The following is a 26,447-nucleotide window of genomic DNA, read 5'->3' on the forward strand; positions in this document are numbered from 1 at the left end:
TACAATGGCTAAGATTTAGAAACAGCCCAAGTGCCCATCAGTATATGAGTGGATAAAAAAGCTGTGGTACATATACACATTGGAATACTATGCAGCTGTAAGAAAGAAAGATCTCTTACCTTTTAAGATGACATGGAGGGACCTGGAGAGTATTATGCTAAGCAAAATAAGCCAATCAGAGAAAGACAAGTATCACATGATCTCACTTATTGGTGGACAATATGAACAAAATAAGCTGATGAACAAAATAGACCCAGAGATATAGAAGTAGGGTTCAGACTGACAAAACTCAGAGGAGGGAGATGGAGGGACAGGGAAGAGATAAACCAAAGAACTTATATGCATATATGCACAACCAATGGACATAGACAACAATGCTGGGGGGTGGGGAGGCAGCAGGAGGGTGTTAATTCGGGACAATGAGAAACATTTGTAACAAAAATTAATTAATTTTTTTTAAAAAGGCGTTGGATACTAGATGTCAGGGAAGGGTTTCTTCTCTTGGCTTATTAAAAACTTCCCAATAGTCTAGGCACTGGGTATAATAATAATGATAGCTCACACCTACAGAACATTTACTACATGCTAAGCACTGTTCTTCAAACTTTGCATTTGGTATCTTATTTAGTCTTCACAATAGTAATATAAGGTTGTATATCAGTCAAATACTTCTACATAACAAACAAAAAAAACCTTACAAAACACACAGAGTTCTCATTATTGTATATATGCTTTGGCTATATATAGACTCAGCCAATCATGGCTCTGAGCCAAAGGCTGGGTTCATGTTGATTCCATTTATCTTAGTATTTTGTGTTTAATGGGCTCTTACAGAGGTCAGAAGTTCCCAAAGTAAAAACAGAATCACACAATGCCCTTATAGCCTAGGCTTTCTTAGCCCCTATACTGACATCCACATTCTATTAGCCAAAGCGTGTCACACAACCAAGCCCAAAATCAATGGGTGGGAAGTACCCACAAAGGTTGAGGGAGAGAAGATGACTATTTGCTGAACAATAATTCAATCTATCCCAAGTGAAATTTATTATCCCTCTTTTATAGATGAGGAAACAGGTACAGAGTGGTTAAGAAACTTGCCCAAAGTGATAGTTTTAAAGTACTAGAGCTGAGATGTAGATTGAAAGATAGAAAAGACTCAGTTCTGTCTGGGACAGAGTTCCCTGCCTTAACACTTCATATGGTACAGAATTCATATGGTATAGAAAATTTTACTTTTTGTACACTATCTCAACTTCACAATTTACTTAACCTATTCAGGTCATAGCCATCTCTCATTATTTCAGGGAATTTACAGAGACCAACCTACATCATATGTATGTGTGTTTCTGATTAACACAAATAACATCTTGCTTGAAAATTTCACACTCAGTGGACCTCCCACATAAATAGTACTTTCACAGTATTTTCCAGGCTGGGATTGGGAGTTATTCCAATATCTTTAGAAACAGGAGGCCTCCCACAAGTAGAGAAAGTCCCCTGTATCCACTTCTACCACAAAGTCAAATGGAATTGAGAATAGGTATTGGATTCGATAAGTAAGAGGTCATCGGTTAAACCAGCATATAAAATTCCTGGGTAGGGACACCATCTGACCTAGATTTCCTTAGGACAATGGTTCTCAAATTGTGGTGTCCTAGACCACCAACACCATCATTACTTGGGAACTTGATATAAATACAAGCTTTCAGCACCACTAGTCCCAGACCTACAAAGTCAGAAACTCTGGGGTGGTACCCAGCAATTTGTGTTTTAACTAGCTTTTTAGATTATGGTGCAGCTTCTAAATTTAAGAACCTGTGCTTTAAGAAATTCTAAGAACAAAAAGAAACACAGCTGTGTATAGCATTCAGTGTTGCTGACCTGCTAAAAGGTTAATGGTTGTCTACTGTAGCTCTCATATTCTTGGTTCTGTGAACTCTTCCTTTATTTTACTATATGTACGATAGTTGTGTTTTCTTATAGTCCTCTTAGTCACTGTCTTTATTATCTTTTGCTTTTGTTTCTCTAGGAATGGGAAGTTTGCGATTTTTTCCCATTTGAAAAGAATATTAATCATCTTAAATTGGATCCTGGATCATTTTTTGCCATAAAGAATATAAATGGGACATTAATTGAATAAAGTGTGACGATTAGATTATAGCATTTTATCAATGTTAATTTCCTGATTTTTCACAATCGAAATATGGTTCTGTAATAGAATGTGATTGTTTTTATGAATTACACACTGACATATTTAAACTTAAGGAACCATACTATTTGCAACTTACTGTCAAATAGTTTAGAAAAAAAATATGTGGGGGGAGGAAGGAGTAGAGAGAATGATAAAGCCAGTGTGGTAAATTGTGGTATACACTAGTTTTACTATTATATTTTGGTATTATTTCAAAATAAAAAGTTTTAAAAAGAAAAGCAAATAGAACCATCACAAGTTATGCTCCAGACGTAAGCAGTCGATTTCACAGAATCTCGTGTTTCACATTCTATGGTGTTTTGGAGCATTACTTTCAGTCCTCCAGGGTGTTGGGACACAGAGACGCCTATGGAGAGAGGGTGGGCACTAGATGTGGGGAAACAGGAGCATAATGATCATCACAGCTGGAAATGTTCCTCTCCCATCTGAATTCCTATGACATTTATTGTTTTCATGCCAATTTGGCAATATTTAGAAGTGGTTAAAGAGCATAGCCTCTGGAACCGAACAGCCAGGGTTCAAATTCTGCTTCATCTTCTGTGATCACAATCGAGCAAGCCCTGTGTCCTCATCTGCAAATGGGGATTGTAATAGTAATGGGGATTAAATAAGTGTAAAGTGCTGAGTGCATCATAAATTATTCCATGCTTACTATTTTTATTATTGCGATGCATGTCTTTATTATGTCACATCATATATTTATGGCTTTAACTCCAGATAGTTGTGTATCCATTGTAAATTCATCTGGTCAACTCTCTTACTTTATATCTGATGAAATGGAGACGTTAAATAACTTGCTTCAGGTAGTACAGCTTGTCAGTACTACTTACCGATGCAAGTCATTTGTGCCTGAAATGAAATCTGCCAGAACACTCTCAAAGTTAGGAGTTTGAGAGAGCAATGGTGTCGGTACTCTGGTTTTCCAGAGAAGGTTTTAGGTGGGAAACAGCTTTGCTTGGGGCATCAGGAACCTCCTGAAATAGAAATAATATTTCTCACCAGAGTCATCAGAATGAGTTGGGTTTTCTTGTGAACCTTAGAATCACTGACCTATAATTTATTTTTTAAATGTTTGGTATTTTGAGAACAATGGGAAGGAACACAGTAAGAGGCTCAGAAAACTGTGGGTTTAAATTTACCAATTAATTTTGGAAAGTCACTCAACTTCTCTAAGCCCTGATTTCTGCATTCACAAGATGTGGTTAGCTGTATTTCACTCCTAGTGTAGTGACAAAGATCAAAAAAGATAACTACTGGGGGACTGTGTCTGGGGCATGGTTGTCAATGATTTTGGTTCTTTGCTCCAAGAACGGGGATGGCTGACTTTTTGGCAGAGATGCTGATAGTAAAGATGGAGCTGGTAAAGGCCAATAGGAAGATGCCAGAAGTGCACCCAAGGGTTCTTCCCTGAGAGAAGTCAAGAGGGTCTAGAACTATGTGACCAGTACTTCTCTGTTCACACACTTGTGAACCTGGGACGAAGATCTTTGACACCAAGTGGATCATCGAGAAAGCATATAAAATAGAAATGTTTCACTTTTATTCTCACAACCTCAGTCATGTTGGGTTTCCTCTGCAATTAACAGGCTAATTAGTAAAGCATTATGATATGGCATCAAGGACACTGGTTTCAGACTGGGACAAATCTGGTATAAAACTGGCAACTTTAAAATTGTGTGACTTTGTGTAAGTTACTCAAGCTTTGTGAAGCTCAAATTCTTCATAAAATGGTGGATAATTGTTGTGGTTAACATTGCTGTGTAACAAAGTACCCCCACACCTAGAAAGGTAAAACAACAAGAATTTTACTTGCTCCATATCTTGTGGATCAAGAGTTCAGGAAGGACTCAGCAGCTCCCACTTGGTGTCTCACATAGTTGCAGTCACATGGGCCATTCACACAGCTTCAGACTAAAAGTCCAGCCAAGGATGTTGACCAGAGCATCTTTGCATGACCTCTCCAGCATGGTGGACTCAAGTGAGTTGGACTTCTTTTTTTTTTTATCCTCGTCCAAGGATATTTTTTCATTTATCTTCAGATAGAGTGGGAGGGAGGGAAAAGGAGACAGAGAGAGAGAAACATTGATGTGAAAGGGACACATCAACTGGTTGCCTCCTGCAGGAGCCTGATCAGGGCTGAGGACAAACCGCAACTGCAACCAAGGAACATGCCCTTGACTGGAATCAAACCTGCGACTCTTTGGTCTGAGGGACAACACTCTAACCGCTGAGTCGAACTGGCCAGGGCAAGTTGAACTTGTGTACATGGTGACTGGCTTCCCTAGATCAAAGCAACTAGGTAGCCTTTTAGAACCTAGTATTAAAAGTCAGATAGCATCACTTCAACCATGCTCTACTGGTTGAAACAGTCACAAGCCCACTTGGAGCAAGGGCAGAGATTGGAGTACAATCCTAGAATTTACAGACAAGTTTTAAAGCTGTCACAATAATAATGCCATATTATAAGACTGCCAAAATGACTAGATATATAATAATTGTGAAGTATCTTGCATGGAGTGTTATTTTTGAGATTTTAATCATTATTGGCTTATAACAGTATAATAAGGTACTCCTTGTCATCAGCTGGAAAGATGCATGTTATAAGAGAAACACAGATAGATGGTGTCATTTCTTTAAGTCACAGGTTTATAAAAACAGAGTCACTTGAAACCAGGTTAGCAACTAGTTGAATGCCATTGATTGCTTAGATGAATTGACCGAATACCTTCTCCAGGTCCCTAAGTTGCATTGATTTCCTGCTTTCCTCCCAGCACTGTGTGAATGTCACTGAATGGTGAGAGGCTATCTAAATGGGCAGAAATATTGATTTTCTTTTATACCTTTTTTTAAAGCTCTTTGCTTACCAGGTGCTGAGCAAACATCAGGCAAATGGAAGGCCACATAGAAATAGATCAAGTGAGGAGCAACAAAGGCAGTTATGGTTTTCTGAACACAAAGCTGGTTAAGCTTCAGGTGCTCCCTCCACGTGCTCTGCTTTTAGATTGGAAAGCACACACCACTGTTCACCCTTTATTATTTGCCAATTGATAATTCATCTTACCCAGATGGTACTAAGTAGCATCATGGAAAATATTTTCAACCTATCCATGGAAGTTAAGCTCAGCCCTGTCTAAAGAGAGCTGACTGAGGCTGAGGTGAACAGAGTATTGAAGGAGACGTTGCTGCGCATTTCAGAGGATGCAGTGTGCGTCTTAGGATTCCAAGTATAACTCTGATTCTACCCTTGGAAATGATAAAGAAGGCCATCTTACTCTGCCTCAGTGGTGACAGACAAACAGGATTTCTTTAATATAGGAGACATTCAAGAAAATACCCAGTAACACTATGTTACTATTGACACCCAGGGAAATTAAAGTGTGGTTATCTCTGCTCAGGGAAAAAAAAATAGCCAGGGGTTCCCTCAGGCTGTCAAAGGGAGGCAGATTGGAAATTACCTGCAACTCATACCATTAGAAGGAAACCAGAAAGTAGGGCTGGGAATTTTGGTTGGCTCCGTCTCCAATATGCATTCCCAGAGAAATTGCCTCAAGGAATAAAAGGAGAATCTCCAAAGAATGGTATGTTTAATGATTTTATCAGAGATACTAAATTTAAGTGGAAAACCATAATGGGGTATTCTTGGACTTGATTTTAGAATTTTTCAGGTTTTTAAGGAAAAGCCTATAATAGGGCAGGTTTGGAGGACATTTCCAGCATTTGGTTTGAAGAACATCCATTTTATCCTCAACTGCACTTGAGAAAAGGATGCAGCGATTTCACTTCAAACCAGAAAACAATGTTTGCTTTTCTATTTAATTTCTAGAAGGAAAACAAAAAAGAAAGAAAGCCATTTCATCTTACTTTACAAAAACAGAAATTCCTCTGTTTGCTCTGAAGTGAATAATAAAGTTTTTCAAAGTGTTGAGACAGAAGAATGAGGAAAATATAGTCTAAACATCTGTTTTGCATATGAGACCCTGGGTTCAGAGACAGGAAGCTGCAGGTCAGGCAGTCACTGAATCTCTGGCCAATCATATTTCCTGTCCCCAAACTCAGGCACTTCCACACCCGACGTCTCTCTGAACTTAAGCTCTTTCTTCTGAGAAGAAACTTGATTTTTGTTGTTTCTGCTGCTGTTTTTATTTTAAGGTAGCAAATCTGAAAAAGATTCCCATTTTAATTGGTATTGAATAATTCATTTTAACAACTATGCTGCATTTCTAGGAACTATTTCTCTATTAATGGACATATATTTTCTTCCCCTACCCCTCTTTTTAAAATTTTTTATTATTTATTTATTTTTGATCCTCACTTGAGGATATGCTTTCATTGATTTTAGAAAGAGAGGAAGGGGAAGAGAAAGAGAGAGAAACATCAATCAGTTGTCTCCCATTTGCACCCCAATCAGGGATCAAACCTGTGACCTAGGTATGTGCCCTGACTGGAAATGAAACTGGCAAACTTTTAGTGCATGGGATGATGCCCTAACCAACTGAGCCTCCCAACCAGGGCTCCCCCTTCTTTTTTAACACAGACATTGTTGCACCAAACATTCTTCTACCTATAACTGTACTCATTAAATCAGAATGTAAAAATTTTCTATCTGGATAAAGACATGCTAAATATTTCAGTTCTAGGGTATTTGTTTATAATCGTGTATGTCTTCCTTAGCATCAGGAATCTATGAATGGAGATTTACTAAAGACTTTGGAACAAATACAACTATACCCTATCAAAATAGAAAGACAAAACAGACTTTGAGATTGAAAGAAAATATATAATGTCAATGAATCAATCAGCTATGACCACAAAAAATGCTGTGTAATGAACTGCCAAAATTCAGTGGCATGCAATAATAAGCATTTATTTTGCATCCACACATCTGGGAGTTGGCTGGAGCAATTCTTTGAGTTACAGTTGAAAAGGTGTGGGCCAGCTGGGGCAGCTCTACTCCATGTGTCTTTTATTCTTTGGGGCCTAGCAGGATACACTAGACATATTCTTCTCACAGCCATGACTGAAATGCAAAGGGTGGACAAGTATACTTCTCCCAGCACAAGTTCAAAGCAATTCACATGGTCAAACCTAGTATCAGTGGAGCAGAGAAATACATTCCTTTAAGGGAAGTGGTGGTGGGGGTGAATGAATACAACTTGTATAGTCCAAATGGCACAGCATTCTGAAACAGGCCTTGGAAGACCTGTGCCCAACCAAGTCACCATTTGGAACATTTGGTAGACCCTCCTCATCTGAATATCACCATTGCAGTCCACCCCATGGGCTGAGTTTACACATCTTGTTTCCTAGATGTGATGTTTATCAGATTTGTGATCACCTTCGCTCTCTTCCTCTGGCCACAAAATTGCCAGTGTCCTTCTGAAAGTGGACTTCAGAGATCAATCAGCTTATGTTTAGGTACTGTCTCACCAAATATCTCAAAAACACCTGCCGATCCCTCCACCTAGGACTCTACTTCTGCTAAAGCATCTGGAGTTTGAATTTACCTTTCAGTCACTAATATTAACTATTATTATTCTTTCACATTAAGCTGGTTGTCAGCTAAAACTCTCCTTCCTGTCAAGGTACTCTTCTCTTTCTTGTAATTGTACAGTCTATTTTTTTAACTTAAGAACAGCATTTTATATCTATATATACTGCCCATTTTATTTAACTGATATAAGCCAATCAGTTTAACCTGTCAGTATCTCTTAGGATAAAGATCCCACCCTAGAAAAGCCATTCCTTCACAACTAACGACATGAAACTGCTGTTGATAAAAAGAGTTCTGATTACCCCACTATCAACCTTTCACCACAAAGTAGGACACCTTATTAATACTTTACCAATGGTGGTTCATCCAATAATGTGGCTGCTTTGTTTCTTTTTCTAAATAATTCTAGGTGTTCTGTATCTCCATCATACTTTTATCATCTCTGCGCAGATATCTTCAGTAGAACTAGTCAGTAATCAGCCTCATATTTCAACATGATATTAGCTCCCTTACTGCTTGGGGTAGAGAAAATAGTGGCCCCCAAAGATGTCCACATTCTGATCTCTAGAACCTGTCAATATGTTATGGTACATGGCAAGGAGTAATTAAGGTTGCTAATCAGCTAACTTTAAGAGACGAAAATTATCCTGGATTATCCCAGTGGGCCTAGTGGGCCCAGGTTTATAAGAGGAGGAAGAAGGATAGGTCAGAGTGATAGCATGCAAGAAGAATCTGACCTGCTGTTGCTGACTTTGAAACTAGTGGAAGGGGGTCATGAGCCAAGAAATACAGGCAGCCTGTGGAAGTCATAAAAGGCAAGGAAATGGACCTTCTCCTAGAGATCCTACTGAAACCTTGATTTTAGACTTCTGACCTCCAGTTTGTGTTGTCTGAAGCCACTAAGTTTTGATCATTTGTGACAGCAGCTGTAGATAACTAAGACATTGCAAAATGAAGAGCTGTTTCCTCCTGGCATTCCTCTGGGGCAGATCTAAGCATGTGGTTGGTTCTATACCATCCAAAAGCACTACTGCAAAGTGGATTCATTGCTTTCATCATTTGTTCTGCATCACCGTGCTGGGCTAATGAATGCCCCATCACTGGGTGCTCCATGCATAAGTAGAAGTGTGTTAAGAATCAATCACTCTGACCTTTATTCCTTGTCTGTGTTTTGTCATTTGTGGGCTGCTTAGCTTGACATATGAATTACTCTCCAGCTGCTGGTGAGGGGGATGCAGAGTTACCACCCCCCAAATATTTTTGACATATTGCAATTTCAACACACATTTTCTTTTCCACTCTATCAACCTGGAATTGTTCCATTGGCAACCAATAAAATACCTACAGGAGGAAAGAATTGACAAGGCACCGCTGTTGACAAAAGGGTGAATGAACCTTTGAGAAAGATTAAAAATAGATGCCCTTTAGGAAGAAAGAACTGAGGAAGTGAATATTCTCTCTTCTTTGATCTGTTGTCTGAATCCAACAATCAAACCTGCCTCAGGATTTGTGAGTTTAAGAAAAGGAGATTGCGGATTTTCAAGAACCTGTTTGTGTTCTCTACCAGGCAGCTTTTTGGTGTGTTCCTCGCTGAAAACTTATAAAGCAAAAATACTGCAAATTTTGACATAGCAGATAAATGGTGAGTGTATTCTTCATGCTAAAGACATGCTGTGCATCAAGAATGTGTCTAGAAGCAAATAGTTTTAGGAGGTTTTCAGCATGCCCCCTCATCCCCTTATCCTCAATCCTCCCTCTTCTAGTTACTCCCAATGCTAAGCCCTACATCCTCTGTTGTTGCTTTCAGTAGCTCTTCTTCCTGGCTTGCAAGGCACTGACTAAGAGTTTCAAAATTACCTTTTCCATATATTTGTGTTCCTTTCTTGCACCGCTTTCAAACAGCATCAATGAGAAGAGCAATCTAATGAATGAGCTCATGCACGTGTATGGGTAAGTGATCACACCTGGATATGTTGCCGTTCCCTGAGGACTTATTTTCCTAATCTTTATAAACAGAGATATAATCAACCTAGATAATGAAGGCCAACTATGAAAGCTTAACTCTTCATGGCTGGAATTCAGTCTGTGTGCATGTGCTGAGGGGAGGTGGTTCAGGTCACTGGAAGCTTTCTCTGTGGCCCTCAAATCAAATTATTTGCACCACCAGTTAAAATCCTGCCCTTGCATCCACCCTCATAGATGAAATGTATTCTATAGACATGTTATGTATCATAATTTTAGACAGTAACATTTATAGTATGTCTCAAAGTTCCCAAGAAGAAAAGATTTCATGTGATTCTCATCATTAAGCCTATATGGTCAAGAATTCCACCATCTCTATGCTGTAAACTTTATCTGTAAGAGCCAGAGAGCAAATACTTCATGCTTTGTGAGCCACATGATCTCTGTTACAACTACGCAATTCTGCCATTGTAGCATGAAAGCAGCCAGAGGCAGGATGTAAACAAATGGGCACAGCTGTGTTCAACAAATTTCATTTACAAAAAATGGGCAGCGGGCTGGATTTGCCAATCACTGCTCTAGATGAAAGAAAACATAATTCAGAGAACTTAAGGGACTACCTCAGAACACACATAAATAAGACATAAACCAACCCAATACCTTATCCCATTTCTTTCTGATTCCACATCTAGTGCTTGTTCACCACACCAAACCAAGCAACCTTGATGCTATTAGAGCTTCCTAAAGAGGCTTGCCATCCATAGACAGCATAATTAATGAGATTTGCATTGCATACTCAGTCAGATTCACCTGTTCCTTCTAGAAGCACATTAGTGATCTCTCCCTCCAGCAAAGAATTCAGACTAGGAATCCTAGAGATCTCCCCACCCAGCATCTTCTTTCTGGTTCACTAGCAGAATAGGAGCATACACCAGCATCATGGTGGAGGCTTTGCAGGGGAGGAAGCTTTGAGAAGCTGTGTTCCTGTGCTGTACTAGAGCCATTCATTCCTAGACAGGTACCAGGAGCACTTTCTCTATGGGCCCTACATGCTTTTCTTCACCTCCCACCCTGGGAAGTACCTTCCCAGGAAGGAGCACTGTGGTGGGGCCACAGCTGAGGTGAATAGAGACAGAGCCTTCACCTCACTAATCCCCTTCTCCCCCTCATCTTCCTGCTCCTCCTTTCATCTGTCTTCTCAGGAACCTTCTGTGTTAGACTGAAGGCCTTCTGCCCACCTGCAATGGAAAAACAGAGCCCTCTACATGGCCCAAGCAGGCTCTCTTTGGCTACATTGTGTCCATGGCCAACGCTACTAATACATTAATATATTAAGGTGATGTAGTCTTGCTTTGCTTCTTTTCCACACTCACCTTTCAGGAGAACCTTATTAAGAGGATCATATCATTTTGGCCAAGACAGCATTCAGGGGTACCTGGCATCTCTGAAAAATTGTCCTCTAAAGCATACCCCAGTCTAACCACCCCTGCTTCCACATCTGGCATAGCACCAATCATCTTTTAATATCCTTTTCTTTAACCCCCTGAATCCAACTTATGAGGTTCCCCCACCATCCTGGAAACAGGAGCAAGAGGAAGATTGAAATCATGCTAAAGTGCAACCCCAAATAAGAAGCACATATGCCAGCAGACATGGGAGCTGGGACTGGACCTGCTAAAGGTGCTCTGATCATTTGCCTCTACACTTCATTCCACTAAAGATAAGTTTCGATCCCTCCCTAATTACATTGACTTATCTCGGTATATCATGTAAGGACTTTAGTTGATAGACAGCAATTTGTTAATATCTTGTCACTGAGATGCAGTGACTGGAACTGTGGCCAGAGGCACGCTGCCATATCCTCTCTCCTCAATTGATCGTCTTCATTCTTGCAAGATGGGCAAACCTCTCTAAACAAGGACAATCAATACAGTGCATTCAGCCATGATTGTGGCTTAACTCCATGTTCTTTGAAAAGTTAAGCCCTGTGATTTGCCTATAATGAGGCTTTCCAAAAAGTCATCCCTGCCTGCTCATGGGGGAAATTAAGTAGCCAGGCTCCCTGACTGCTGCCTGCCTCTCCCTCCACTCTCCCTCCCAGCAATTCACCTACCTGGGTCATGTGTACTCCCCATACCTCTCATTTCTAGACAACCAAGGCTAGCAATTGGTAGCAAAGCTGATGAACTAGAACATCTGAGCTTAGGAGTGGTCTTCTCCCTCCATTATCTTGCACATCACCCCCAGCAATGGCTTTTTCTGAGTTTCTTGTTTCATAAACTGGGTTCAGCTCATCAGTTCAAACACTGGTATAGCACACTGCCTTGAAGAGGCAAAGACAAAAAGAGATAGAGATGTGTTCTTCCTGCTGGTGTGCCTTCTGCACTCGGGACACACATGGGAATGGACTCCTGGTTTCTCTTACCATGTTTACTTTGATTTGTCTGCAACTAGCTAAGAGCAAGAAGGAAGCAAAAGCACTCTGGCCTGCATTGGAATAAGACATGCCTGGCTTGAGGTGGGATGTAACAAGGGAAAGCATCATCCCACTGCCTTTCCACTGGGCCTGAAATAGTATAACATTGGCAATAATTATAGTAGCAATTGTAGGCATATATTGGGTATGTACTGTGAGCCAGGTGTTATGTATTATATGCATTATCCCATATGATGCTCACCAAAACCCAAATACGATGTAGGAGCAGAGAAGCAGCATGGTACAATAGTGAAGTATGCAGACTATGCAACCAGATTACCGGGGTATTGTATGCATTTGCTGGGGCTGCCATAACCAAGTACCACAAGTTGGTTGGCTTAAACAACAGATATGTATGTTTCACCGTTCTGGAGGCTAGAAGTCCAAGATCAAGATAGAGATGAGGTTGGTTCAGCCAGCCCGCAATAAATGTTAGCCATTATTAGGTCTCATCCCCACTTTACAGGTGAGCAAGTTAGGAGTTTTAGGGTGACACAAGTCAACTGATAACAGTGGCAAATAAAATAATTCTCAGTATAGAAAACAATAGTGTGACACAATAATGGCACTGTGGATTCATAAACTTCAGTACTTTCAGCAACATGTCAGTTTTGTGTTTTATGTTTCTTTTCCTGTGCTCACTTCAAGCCAAGAAGTTCCCCCACACTCTTTGAGATGGGTTTTTCTATTGTCCCCCTTTCTCCTGGCCTCTCTTCTGCTCAGCACAGTCAATGCTAATTAGCAGCTGTTTAATCATCAGCCCAGCAGGAAAAGCAATCCAGGACCTGACCCTTGGAGAGTTACATCAACAATTAAGCCGTCCCAGATACTGGAAGGTTAGCTGTGTTCCACGCCTTCGAAAGAGGCAATGTTGTTTAGTGGAAAGTTCATAGCATTTAGAAGTGGTCAACCTGGGTGACTCCACCATATTTTCAACTGTTGGACAATGGCTTCTGAACCTCTGTTCCCTCAGCTGAAACTATATCACACCACAATTCTGTTGAGAAAATTAAATGTAGTGAAATTACCTTGTTAATGCTAATGTGCAGAGATAGTATCTGCTTTATCCCAGGATGTACATTATAGATGCACAGAAACATTTTCAGTGACTGAAAAATTCTTAACTGAAGAGAGGGATAGAAGGGAAAGGGCACAGTGGAGTTGCTCAGGTACAATCTGTGCTGTGCATGTGTGTCAAATTCAGGTTTAAAAGCTGAATCAGAACTGCAGAATATCCATCTGCTCATTTTTAATAAAAAAAAAAAAAAATACCCAGTAACAAACACTCTTGCTTTTTTATATTTTTTTATTTGTATAAATGTTTAGGTTCATAGACCAACTTAGAGAAGTATTCTAAAATGAAATACCAAAACTAGCTGTACATTATTTTTGAGAAGGTAAAAAGCCATAATTAAGTTGCATGCATGTAATTGGGACCATATATAAGTGCTAAAGAAAGGCATCATGTGTGAAAGGTTACAATTAAGAGGAGGAAGAAGAGAGAATAAAGTCAGTTTTTTAGTTGTAATGTGAGGAAGGAATATAGACACTAGGAAATACTTCTCTGACATTTAGGGCTTTCTCACAAATAGAATTATAGCACAAAAATCTTCCCTGGAGGTCATTAAAAATAATTTATAACCTCATCTTTCTGCTCCTGGCAATTTTACTTATGATAATAAAAAAAAATTCCAAATGACCATTAAGAGGAAAATCGTTGGGTAAATTATGGTACATTATTCTATGAAATATTTAGCTAGCCATTAAAAATTAAAATATGAGAGCTATATAACTGCATATTAAAATTCCTGTGGTTGGATACTTGGTGAAGAAGGTACACAATTTTTTCTATAATGTGATTACCGTTATGTAAAAATTAGATTTGAATGCAAATTCAGATTGGAAAAAAAATCATAAAAATAAAAGTAATTGATGCTATTACAGGGTATTGTTGTGGGAGGAAAAAAACTGTTCTCCAGTTATTTGAGTGTGATAAGTAAAAACATGTCTTAAAGATGTTCAGCTCTCTTAAAATTGTAGCTGTGATCACCACTGAGGACATGAAGATTAACTAATGTACTCAGAAAGTCCTCTGCAGTCTATGAGGTCTAAGCTTTAGTAACACGACATGCAGAATTGCAGAGACTGAGCTGTGCTTTGGCGCTCCTTTGTGGCCAGGACCGCAATGTCCAGAGAGTGCCATGTACCAAAGCATTACCAGTCTCCATTAAAAACTAATTTATAAAATTGAAAATTAATTTTATGAAAATGAGTTTAAACAGTCTTATCATTAGAATATACTTGTTCTAATTGATTCTGGAGTGACACTGTAATAGCTGTTCCTTCACTGTTATTTAAAAGATGAAATCTGATGTGTCCTCCTGTTTTATGCTGCTGGAAAACAACCTACAGGTGAGAGTTTTCAAACTTCCACATGGTAGATAGTCTTGCTTAGCAAAGATCCCAGTAAAGGCAAGGTGCAGTCTCAGTGAAGTCATTCCTAACACTGAATCCACTATAACGGGAATCCGCCAGAGCAAGCTAGTCAACGCCTTCTGTTAGTGAACAGAGCAGACAAAGGCTTGGCTGTGGGACCAACATGAGAAGATGAGATGGCCGAACTCAGGTTCCTTCCTTCCCAAGTTAAAATGGCACTCCTATTTGAATACAGTTTCTGCCCTTATCCATGGTTTTGCTTTCTGTGGTTTCGGTTACTAGTGGTCAACTTTGGTCTGGAATTAAATGGAAAATTCCAGAAATAAACAGTTCATAAGTTTTAAATTGCTCACCTTTTTGAGTATATTAAAATCTCATGCTGTCCCACTTCAACCTGTCCAGGATGTGAATCATCCCTTTGTCCAGGGTGCCCATGCTATGTATGCTCTCTCTCACCCCCTCAGTCACTTAGTAGCCTTCTCAATTATCAGATCAACTGTGGAGGTGTCCCAGTGCTTGTGATCAAATAACCCCCTTTTTACTAATGATGGTCCCAAAGCACAAGTGACGCTGGCCATTCAGATATGCCAAAGAGAAGCCCTAAAGTTTTTCCTTTCAGTGAAAAGGTATGTGTGTGTAGAAAAAAACATAGTACTATCCACAGTTATGGGGATCCACTGGGGATCTTGGAACATGGATAAAGAGGGACTATTGTATTTGCTTTCACAGTAAAAAAGGTTTAAGAGGGGAATGTTGAATGTTTCCAGGTTGAAAACTACATCGACTTGGACATTTCAAATGTTCTGTATTGATGAATATACACATGCACAGAGACACATATATAAATGTATGTATATATTACAGTGATACCTCGGTTCTCGAACGCCTCGGATTTCGACCAAATCGGTATTCGACCAGGAGATTCGAGAAACTTTTGTCTTGGAATCCGAACAAATATTTGGAACTCGAACTTCCGAGATGAGCCGAGTTGAGCCGAATGGCGTTCATTCGGCCCAGCGCGCCTTGCTTGCGTCATCAGTGTGAGTGCAGAGAGAGAGTCACGCTTTGTGGAGAGAGTCACGCTTTGTGGAGAGAGTCACGCTTTACACTGAATTTAACCCTTAGACATACTGTACACTTTTATTTCTTGTTGAGACTTATGTTTTCCTACATATTATATACAAATTAGGCCAGTAAATAGGCATTTTCTGGGGCTTGGAACGAATTAATCCAGTTTCCATTATTTCCTATTGGGTTTCATTGCTTCGGTTCTCGAACAATTTGGTTCTCGACCGTCCTCCTGGAACGAATTATGTTCGAGAACCGAGGTATCACTGTAATTCTGTGGCAGCTGTGAGAATGTGTTGCACAGACCTCTGACTCCAGAGAGAGTAACTGACCAGGGACCCAGCCGCTGCACTCTGAAATCTATCACCGTGTTGGCAACAGGCCGTGGCTGCTCCAGCCAGTGACTGAGCTCAGCAGGAGTACTGAGATGACCCATCCTAAGAGACACAGTGATCCTCTGATAGCTAACTTTGGTTCCACAACAGCCTTGCCAAACCTTCTTTAGACTACAAGGCAGTCAAGGACACTTTTGCCCAACCTTATACTACACTGTCTCCATTGTTTCTTGCATTTTCTCTCCTAATAAACTCCTTTCATGTTTAATCTCATCTATCTCATCTTGGCATCTGCTCCGTGTGTGTGTGTGTGTGTCACATACATAATACAAATACACACACATATGTGTATATTTGAATCATTTGATGGACATTAGTTGTATCCAGATTTTGCCATTATAAAAATATCCATCTATCCCATTTTTTCAATTATTTTGCTACTTCTTCAAGGGATTTTTATAAAAACTGTGCCACTGTGAATGTCTCTTGCTGGAATACCTGCAAAGAACTCACAGATCAAATGTTACACCTACCACTTCTTTTCTACGTGTATAGCATTTTGAATAGAGTTAAGAGTTTTTCTGGCAAATGGGCCCCAGGCCCTCTGTGTGAGTGTGCAGAGCAGGGAAGTGAGGAGCTACTCTCCCAGCGTGTTCTTCCACATTCCAGGGGAGCAGGAAGGGAAAGTTTTGGCTACATCTGTGATATCTTCATTCTTCCCTGCCCACCACCACTTTTGATTTGGACTCTCTTGTCCCATATCAGAGTTCTTGATTGCAAAAATTGATTCTGTATCACTTAAGCAAAAGAGAATTTGTTGGAAAGGTACAGGAGCTTACAGTCTCTGGGAGACTGGAGGTAGTCTGGAGGGAGTCCCAGGGCTGGCCTATAGGATTCAGATCCTGGAAGAGAGGTACCACTGAGGTACCTTTGCAGCAGAGAGAACCTTCAGTTTGTTTACAGCAGTCTGGTGCCTCGAATTTCACTCCAACTAACACAGAACCTAGTGGACACAAGGTAATCCCCCAAATATACTGGGGAGATTTAGGAAAAGGAAAAATAAATGTTGGGCAGAAAAATATAATTTAAATAAATAATAAGTATTCAGCACATTTTTTTATACATTTGTATCGTCTATGCCTTCCTAGACATTCAGAGACTGGCCACAGCTACTGGATGATAAATTAGTTTTTGCCCAAGTGAAAGAAAGTTTCCTGATTGAGACAGAACCCACCTGTTGCCAGGAGCCTGTTTCAACTAATTCAGCTCCTGAGTTTTATTTCCATCCAAGGACTTGGGGTTCTGTTTTTCTGTACAAAAATGAAGCATTGTCATTGCAAGGGCAGAAGGACCATCCATCAAGTTCTCTTCAAAGGTCTCTCATTTACCTTCTGGAGCTTTGCTATGGACTTACTGGCTCTCCACACAGGTTTATTGTTTGTTTGCTTTTTGGTTTTGGCTGATTCCCAAATGTGGTAACACAGTCCTGTCAACAAATGGAAAGGCTGGGAAACCCTCCAGAAAAATGATCTATGAGGCTTCACTCTCTCCCTCCCTGAATCCATTATCACTCTCCTTACCTTCACAGAAGTATTCCTTTGCTTTGTTTATTTTGCTTAATGACCCTACCACCTTATCTTCCTTGAAAATGCTTTTCTCCATCTAATTCTTATTTTAAGGAAATTCACTTTGAGCCATCACCAAGCCTGTTTGCTCACTGCAAGCAGAAGTAAATGCTCTTGAAAAATAATCATAAAGTGAATGATTATGAGATGAGCTTGGCTTCAGCTGAGGGGGAAAAAAGCACCTTACATACAAGTGGAAATGAATTTCAAAAGAGGGATATTTACGTTGATATTCAGGTAATGTGCCAGTATTGTCATTCCAGGTAAAGATGGCCTTGCAACAAGAAGGATTTGACAGAAAAAAGCGAGGGTATAGAGATATTAATGAGATCGACATCAATATGAATGATCCTCTTTTTACAAAGCAATGGTATCTGGTAAGTGTTTCTGTATTATTCCTAATGTTTGTCATTTTGAGACTTCAAATAAAAAATGCATTTCTATTTCCTTGTTATTCTTTGGGACATTTGCCAGCATCCGACTCAGAGAACTGCTCTGTCCCCTCTGATAAGTATTGACTTTCTGTCACCACCCAAGCATCTCATTCTCTAATCTGCTTTCTTCTGAACTGCTAAGTGGCCATGGTTTTCTAGGGTCAAATCAACTACCAACAGCAGATTAGATTCTTCCAGACTCTGAAAAAGTACATCAGTGTATGAATGAAGACTTGCAAAAACATGTAAAAGTCAACTCAAACATTTGGAAAGAGTTATGTGAGGTCTCAACAGTCAGAGTAACTGCAGGACATGATGAAATCACAGGCATAAGGCAAAGAATCAGATGACTTCACGAGAGACAAACAAGAGACCTCAAAGGCTAAGGTAACAGAAGTAGTATCTATCAGTGTTTCCTAAAATAATGGCAGAAAATCAGTTCCATGGGACCTAATTGATGCAGGATTCAAGGCAGGTAAACCCATCTGTCTGGTAGTAAATATTTTCTGGCTCACCAAGAGTCCATGCATTTGCCCAGCCAGTGTGGCTTGGTGAATTGAATGTTGTACCATGGACTGAGAGGTCATGGTTGGATTCCTGGTCAGGACAAATGCCTGGGTTGTGGGCTCAATCCCCAGTAAGAGGTGTGCAGGGGGCAGCGATTGGTGTTTCTCTCTTATATTGATGTTTCTATCTCTCTCTAAAAAAAGTCAATAAAAACATTTTTTTAAAAAAAGAGTGCATGCATTTGGATGTTTGAGTTATATTTAAAAGGTTCTCAAGGCCTCCAAACAAACCAAACTGCAGGGCATATTGAGGGAAAAGGAGTGACTAATTTATAAATGTGAGTGAAGCTTTATTTAAGATTAAAAGATGTTGAGCAAGAGAGAAAAAAGTTATGACCTATGGACTGCTACATCCTAGGAATGCATCACAAACCCCCTCTTTGGACTTAGAACTTGACTATGCCTTATGCTTTTTGCCATAGAATTTTAAAAATTCCATCTGAGTAACTAAATAAGCTTATGTATACAGTCAGCCCTTCATATCCATGGATTCTGCATCCATTCAACAAACTGGAGATTTAAAATATTTTTTAAAAATCCCAGAAACTGACTTCCGGTCAAGATGGCGGCGTAGGTAAACGCGGTATCGCGTCCTCCCACAACCACATCAAAGTTACAACTAAACTACAGAACAACCATCATTCAAAACCGCCTGAAATCAAGCTGAATGGAAGTCGTACAACTACGGAATTAAAAAAAAAAAAAGCAGCTACATCCAGACTGGTAGGACGGCCAGCGGCGTGAGGGGGGGCGGCAGCGCCGCGAGACGGGCTGGTCCCACACCCAAGCTTGGCGGATAAAAATCAGAAGGCTCCCGCGGCTGGGAAGGTCCTTCCTGAGGACTGAGGGGTCCCCGTCCCACACCAGGTGCCCCGTTCAGGGTTCCAGTGCCAGGAAGAGAAGTCCCCATAACTTCTGGCTGGAAAAACCAGCGGGAACTGAGGCTCAGGGAGGCTGAAGCGCTGGAGCCCCAGGCAGCTCCCTAAAGGGCCGGCGCAGGGACTTATCGGACTCTCTCCCTCTAAGCTTGGAGGAGAGGCAGCTCGAGGGGCGCCAGAGACATACAGGGAAGAACTGAGTTGTTTGGCACTGGAGCGAGGGCTGGAGAGGGGGCTTCTTCGGGGGCAAACGTGCTGTCAGAGGCCTTTGTTCCTTTGGTGGGCCCTTCCCGGGGGCGGCAGACAGAAGCCATATCTGGGACTCCAGCAACCTGGCTCACACTGGTAGCCCCGCCCTGCTGACTCCCTGAGGCCCCGCCCCGCCCCGCCCCACACAACTTTCAAGCCCACCCAAGCTGTTGCCACTTGCTTAACCATAGGATTGGCCGGTCTTGGATCCTGCTTCAGGTTTTTCCTAAATTCTTTCAAACGAGCAGCATTGGGTCTCAGTGAGCCCCATACCTCTCATTAAGTAATACACAGAAACAAACACAGGGAGGCAGCCAAAATGAGGATACAAAGAAACAGGTCCCAAATGAAAGAACAGAACAAAATCCCAATAAAAGAACTAAGCGAAAGGGAGATAAGCAACCTAACAGATACTGAGTTCAAAATACTGCTTATAAGGATGCTCAATGAACTTAGTGAGAACCTCAGTGAACTTAGGGAGGGCCTCAAGAGCATAAAAAAGGACCAGTTAGAAATCATGGATACACAGTTAGAATTAAAGGAGGCATTAACTGAAATAAAGAATAATCTACACAGCTTCAATAATAGAGTATGTAAATCCAAGGAGCAAACCATCGATTTGAAATATAAGGAAGCAAAAAGTCCCCAATCAGAACAGCAAAAAGAAAAAAGAACACAAAAAAATGAGGATAGTGTAAGGAGCCTCTGGGACAACTTCAAGCGTGCCAACATTCACATCTTGGGGGTGCCCGAAGGAGAAGAGAGAGAACAAGAAATCGAAAGCCTGTTTGAAACAATAATGGCAGAAAACTTTCCTAACTTGGTGAAGGAAACAGACATACAAGTCCAGGAAGCACAGAGAGTCCCAAACACGATGAACCCCAAGAGGCACACACCAAGACACATCATCATCAAAATGCAAAAGGTTCAAGACAAAGAGAGAATATTAAAAGCAGCAAGAGAAAGGCAGCTAGTTACCTAAAAGGGAGTACCCATTAGGCTGTCAGCTGATTTCTCAAAAGAAACTTTGCAGGCCAGAAGGGAGTGGCAAGAAATATTCAGAGTGATGAAAACCAAGAACCTACAACCAAAATTACTCTGTCCTGCAAAGCTGTCATTTAGAATTGATGGCCATATAAAAACTTTCCCAGACAAGAAAAAGTTAAAGGAGTTCATCACTACCAAACCGTTATTATATGAAATGATGAAGGGTCTTTTTGAAGAAAAAGATAAAATGTATGAACAAACAAAATGGCAATGAATACATATCTATCAACAATGGAATCTACAAACAAAATCAACAGGAAGAACAGAAACATTCTCATAGATACAGAGAACATTTTGTTGGTTGCCAGTTGGGAAGGGGGTTGGGGGAATGGGTGAAAAAGATGAAGGTATTAAGAAGCACAAATTCATTGCTAGACTGACAAACCTCAAAGGGAAAGGGGTTGGGGGGGTGGGAAGAAATAAACCAAAGAACTTATATGCATAACCAATGGACACAGACAATAGTGTGGGAAAAGGTAGGAGGGGGGCGGGAGTGGGGAGGAGGGGGTCAATGGGGGAAAAATGTGGAACATCTGTAATACATTTTACATCCAACAATAAAGATTTGAAAAAAAAAAAAAAAAATCCCAGAAATTTCCAAAAAAAATCTTCCATTTCCCACATGCAGAGCACTATGGTAAGTCCATGCTAATGAAGTGATGTGTAGGCATATCCTTCTGTAACCTACATGCAAAACATAAGTTATATGCAAATACTAAATCATTTTATATAAGGGTCTTGAGCATTTACAGATTTGGTATCCACGGAAGTTCTGGAACCAATCTCCTCAGATACAGAGGGAAGACTATATTACTCAGGATAGGCTAGGTTGTTATTTTTCAATAGCAACCCCAAAATCACAGTGACTTAACAAAATCAACATTTCTCACTCCTGCTATGCGTCCAATGCTTCATAATCCCTCAGGTACTCAGGCTAATCAAGCTCCATCTTGATCTTGGCTTTCATGATCACATCAGGAAAGGGAGGGGCAAATTGCACAGTGGCTCTTAAAAGCTTCTGGGTGGATGTGACAAATGGCACATGAGCTTATATTCCATTGGCTAAAACCAGTCACATGGTCATTTTCACTTCCAAGGGAATAGAGAGGTATAATCTTAACATATGCCTGGAAGAAGAAGAGTAGCCATTTTTATGAACAGCATTAATGACATTCACATAATGTTTTAGCAACACTGTAATAGCCAATTGGTCACTGTGAGCTTCTGCCGATATAAACTCTGATGTCACTATATTTTTATGATTCATCTTTGAGAAAATCTGCACAGGACAAAGATGCATGAAAAGAGGATAGTGAGCACATTTATTTGGAATATTTTCTTTGTTTTCCTTTATTTCATCTTTGGGGTTTTTTAAGGAGGAGATTGAATAAAGATATAATGATATCATTATATATATATCATTATATATATACATATATATATACATGTATAATATATATACATATATATATATAATCATTAGAATATGCACTAAAGTTGAGCCAGCTATCTTTTTTTTTTTTTTTTATCCTCACCCGAGGATATTTTTCCATTTTTTGTACAGATAGAGTGGGATGAGAGAGAGGAAGGGAGAGAGAGAGAGAAACATCGACGTGAAGGGACACATCGAGTGGCTGCCACCCACACAACCAACCAGGGCCGGGGACAAACTGCAACCAGAGTACGTGCCCCTTAGCGGGAACCGAACCCGGGTCTCTCCAGACCGCAGGTCGACGCTCTAACCACTGAGCCAAACTGGCCAGGGCGAGCCAGCTATCTTTAATTCAGATCAACAAATGTTTTTGATATATCTTTATTGATATTTTTTAGAGAGAGAGGAAGGGGGAGGGAGAGAGAAATAGAAACATCGATGAGAGAGAAAATTGATCAGCTGCCTCCCGCATGCCCCTACTGGGGATCAAACCCACAACCCGGGCATGTGCCCTGATGGGGAATTGAACTGGCGACCTCCTGGTGCATGGGACAATGCACAGTCCACTGAGCCACACTGGACAGGCTCATCAAATATTTTTAAACAAGATTGGTGTGATAGTACTGAAATCACAAAGGTAAATAGATCATCTCCCTCTTGCAAACGATGTTGTATATATTATTTAAATAAGAATAATCCAAAACAATATGTGCTAAATTTAAAACATGAGGTGTAAATTCAGAACTACAAAAGCGAGCACTTAATTCTAAACCGGGGAGGGTTTTTTGCAATGGCAATTCTAAGGAGCTTGAAGATCACAATCTGGTCCTAAAAGATGGGAGGATTTAAACTGTGTTTGCATACTTAAGAAAAATATAAAACATTAATTGTGTATATTAAAAAATTAAGGGAGAAGGCTAAAAGAGATTGGTGGCGGAATGTCCAAAAGTACTGTTTCATGGACAATGTGGCCTTGGAGCTGGTCCTGGAACATCAGATGGCCACCCAGTATGTCAAGCAAACATTTACACAGGTGTTTTCTACACCAAATTAATAAGATTCTCTGCTTTGCAATTCCTGTACCAGATCAATACTGGACAAGCTGATGGCACTCCTGGCCTTGATTTGAATGTGGCAGAAGCCTGGGAGCTGGGCTACACAGGGAAAGGTGTTACCATTGGAATTATGGATGATGGTGAGTATTTCAATGTCTTTAACCATTTGGAAGCAAATGTGTCTTTGCATGCCTTCAAAATATGAGAGTCTTATTTTGGAGGCAAAATAGCCAGATGCTTGGCTTGATGACCATCTACACTATGGCCAAATTCTCCAAATTCATGGTCCTCAAATTTGAGGATACCCTTAACAAATATTTGTTGAATTCATAAATTTAAAAAAATAAAAAGTGAAAGTTTATTATCATTCAATAGTAATTTCTTATTAAGCCCTGCTCATTCTTTACTTTAAAACATTTTCTAAGCCTCTTTATATTTACCATCTATTCATCCACACTGTTCAATGTACTAGCCACTAGCCATATTTATATTTAAACTGTAATTAATTAAAGCTAAATGAAATTTAAAATTCAATTCCTAGCTTCATTTCAAGTCCTCACTAGCTACATGGGTCTAATAGCTGCTGAGATTCAAGCCAACTTCATTTTTATCATCACAGAAATTTCTATTAGGCAGCGTGGCTCTAGATCCAAGAAATACATTTTTAGCAGCAGAATTGGGGTTTGGAGAATTTTTTACTTAATTGTTACTTTCAGAATGAACCCTTATAAAGCAGACGATAACATTTTATGACACATGCCCACAATAACATGTTATCCTATCCCAAATGCCTGCCAGATAAAGATTTAATAGAACTTTATTTTCTATGGTTTTTAATATGAAAACCAATGGGTTAGGTAAATTGTTTTTCTAACACACATGTTCTTGGCTCTGCCAAGACCCTGGAGCATCTCTGCCCGTAGTCATCTCATTGGTGATGAACTGTTGCGCTTCATTAGCCGTCTGGGTCGTCCAGTAAAAGCTCCACTGTGTGGTTTTGGCCCAATTACATATAACGACTATACAAAGATAAAACAATGGACAGAGCCTTTTCCTTCTGAAGATCCTCAAAGAACACGATGTTCTCTAAAGCAACCTTTTCAAGCAGAATTGATAGGAAAACAAGAGGAGCCAGAGTGATTAAAATTGCTGCTGTCTTTGTGTGGGCTCGTTAAATAACAACATAAAAACAATGGCTCACTGTTTTCTAATGTGTTCAACATTTTGAAGTGGATGTAAAAGCTTTCTTCAGTGTCTGAGGGCTTTCACAGAAAGAGAGGAGCTCTGCTCAAGGTGCTTATAACAGTCTCTTCCTTCCTAATGTTTTGGTTTAGGAACCAGAGTAGCTGAGGCCAGCTCACCCAGGAAAAAGACGCACCTAGTTTTAGGGAAAACCTGCCTAGGGTATATTGTAATGACCATTTCCTACATCATATCTACTGTGTAGCCCCTTCTACGTATTAGAGAAACACCCTAAGAGTGGCAGCACAGTGACAACAGGCAGGCACACTGCTCTTATGAAACCTCCAACAGCATTGTGATGCCTGCTTCAGGAATCTTTCCATATGGCCTCCTTGCCTGAGTGTCTATCATTCCTGCTGAAGACAGCAAAGATGACTCCTGACTCTGTTCCATGTTTCCTGGCTGGAAAGGCTGAGTCCTTCAGAAAGTATTGACAGAATTTGTTTGATGTTATTTCTTCTGTGGATTAGTAGCCTTTGAGATTCAAAAAAAAAAAAGCCTTTGAGTTTCCAAAAAAAGCAAACTCTCTGCCTCCCAATTAAAACTCCTAACTTCTTCATTGTTTTAGTCACCTACTAATGCAGAACAAACCACTCCAAAAATAAGTGACTTTAAGCAACCACCATATTGTTATCTCTCGCAGTTCTGTGGGTTGACCAGGCTCAGCTGGACAGTTCTGCTGCTGGCCTTTCTGGGGTCTCTAGTGTAGTTGGTGTCAGAAGACAGCTGGGACTGGATTCAACTGGAGGCTACTCCAGGTCTGTGCAGCCCCAGCCTGTCCAATCCATGTGGTCTCCTCAGCAAGGTAGCTGGATATTTTACAGATGGCTCAGGGTTCCCAAGAACAGTCATTCTAAGAAGTAGAAGACAGTCTTTCTAAAGAATGGACCTGGAATGGGCAAGTGTCACTTTGACACTGTTGGATCAACAGTCTCAGGGCCACTTTTCAGAGGTGCGGAAACAGATTCTGACTCCTGATGTGGAGAGAAATAAAAGATTTGTGGCAATCTTTAATTCAATGTGTGCTTATTCAGTGTGACAACTGAGGGAAAAAAGGAAAATGCCAAGACATTCTCCAAATCCACTGTTGAAGAGTAAGATGAGCACATTTGCGACAAGAGTGTCCTCCCTTGCAACAAGGACAAGTCCAGATGCTTGGAAGCCTCTCATCATGCTTCTCAAGTGGGCATCTCTGCCCCAACACCTAGAAATGGGGAGCAGTGAGTGAGGCTGGGAGCATCAGAGCTGTATTTTCTCTCTTAACTGCCCGGACATGTGAATGGCATGCTATCATTTCCCAGCTATACCCTGAACAAGATAGCAATGCAAAACAAGATTAAAGACAGGCACAGTTGCTGACCCTGACACCTAAGAGAGAAATAAAGTAATATTTTATAAAGCATTGACTTTCTGTATTTTGGCCTGTGTGGCAAATATTCTATTATCTGTATGTAAAAGATTCAGTTTGTGGATAGTTCATTTCCTTTTTTAAAAATACTGTTGACACATACGTGATACTATGTTTGTTAGGTATACAACATAGTGATTTGACAATTACATACCTTATAAAATCACCATGATAAGTCTAGTTAGTAACCATCTGTACCCAAAGAACGTTATTATGATATTATCTCTATGCTTTGATAGCCTAGTTTTATAGCCATGCATTCATCCCTCTCTGGTTGCCCAGCTCAAAACTGAGTCATCAAATCCTCTGCTGGATCCAGTAACTTGAATGATGCTCAGTAAATATTTCCTGCCTTCAGGAGGTCAACAATATCATTTCCATACACTACACATCACTAGGAGAGTTCCTCAATGGTTAATTGTTGTCCATAGGGGCAGAAAGCATTTCTTAAGGTTCCATGCTGACATTCAAGGTAATTAGATGTCAGCAAGGACCCCACTTAATCATGACAATTCACCTCTTTTGATATAA

General features: G+C 40.3%; 1 protein-coding gene across 1 annotated transcript in view; it reads left to right on the plus strand.

The window, feature by feature from the left end:
• PCSK2 (proprotein convertase subtilisin/kexin type 2) overlaps positions 1-26,447 on the plus strand; it is a 322,138-nt gene that overhangs the window by 140,733 nt on the left and 154,958 nt on the right. Inside the window, exons 3-4 of the mRNA XM_036245861.1 lie at positions 17,869-17,982; positions 23,298-23,406. Coding sequence (XP_036101754.1) covers positions 17,869-17,982; positions 23,298-23,406 — 223 coding nt within the window. The remainder of the gene's footprint in view (positions 1-17,868; positions 17,983-23,297; positions 23,407-26,447) is intronic.

This window comes from Molossus molossus, unplaced genomic scaffold (assembly GCF_014108415.1).
Source record: "Molossus molossus isolate mMolMol1 unplaced genomic scaffold, mMolMol1.p scaffold_m16_p_6, whole genome shotgun sequence".
NCBI classification, from domain to species: domain Eukaryota; kingdom Metazoa; phylum Chordata; class Mammalia; order Chiroptera; family Molossidae; genus Molossus; species Molossus molossus.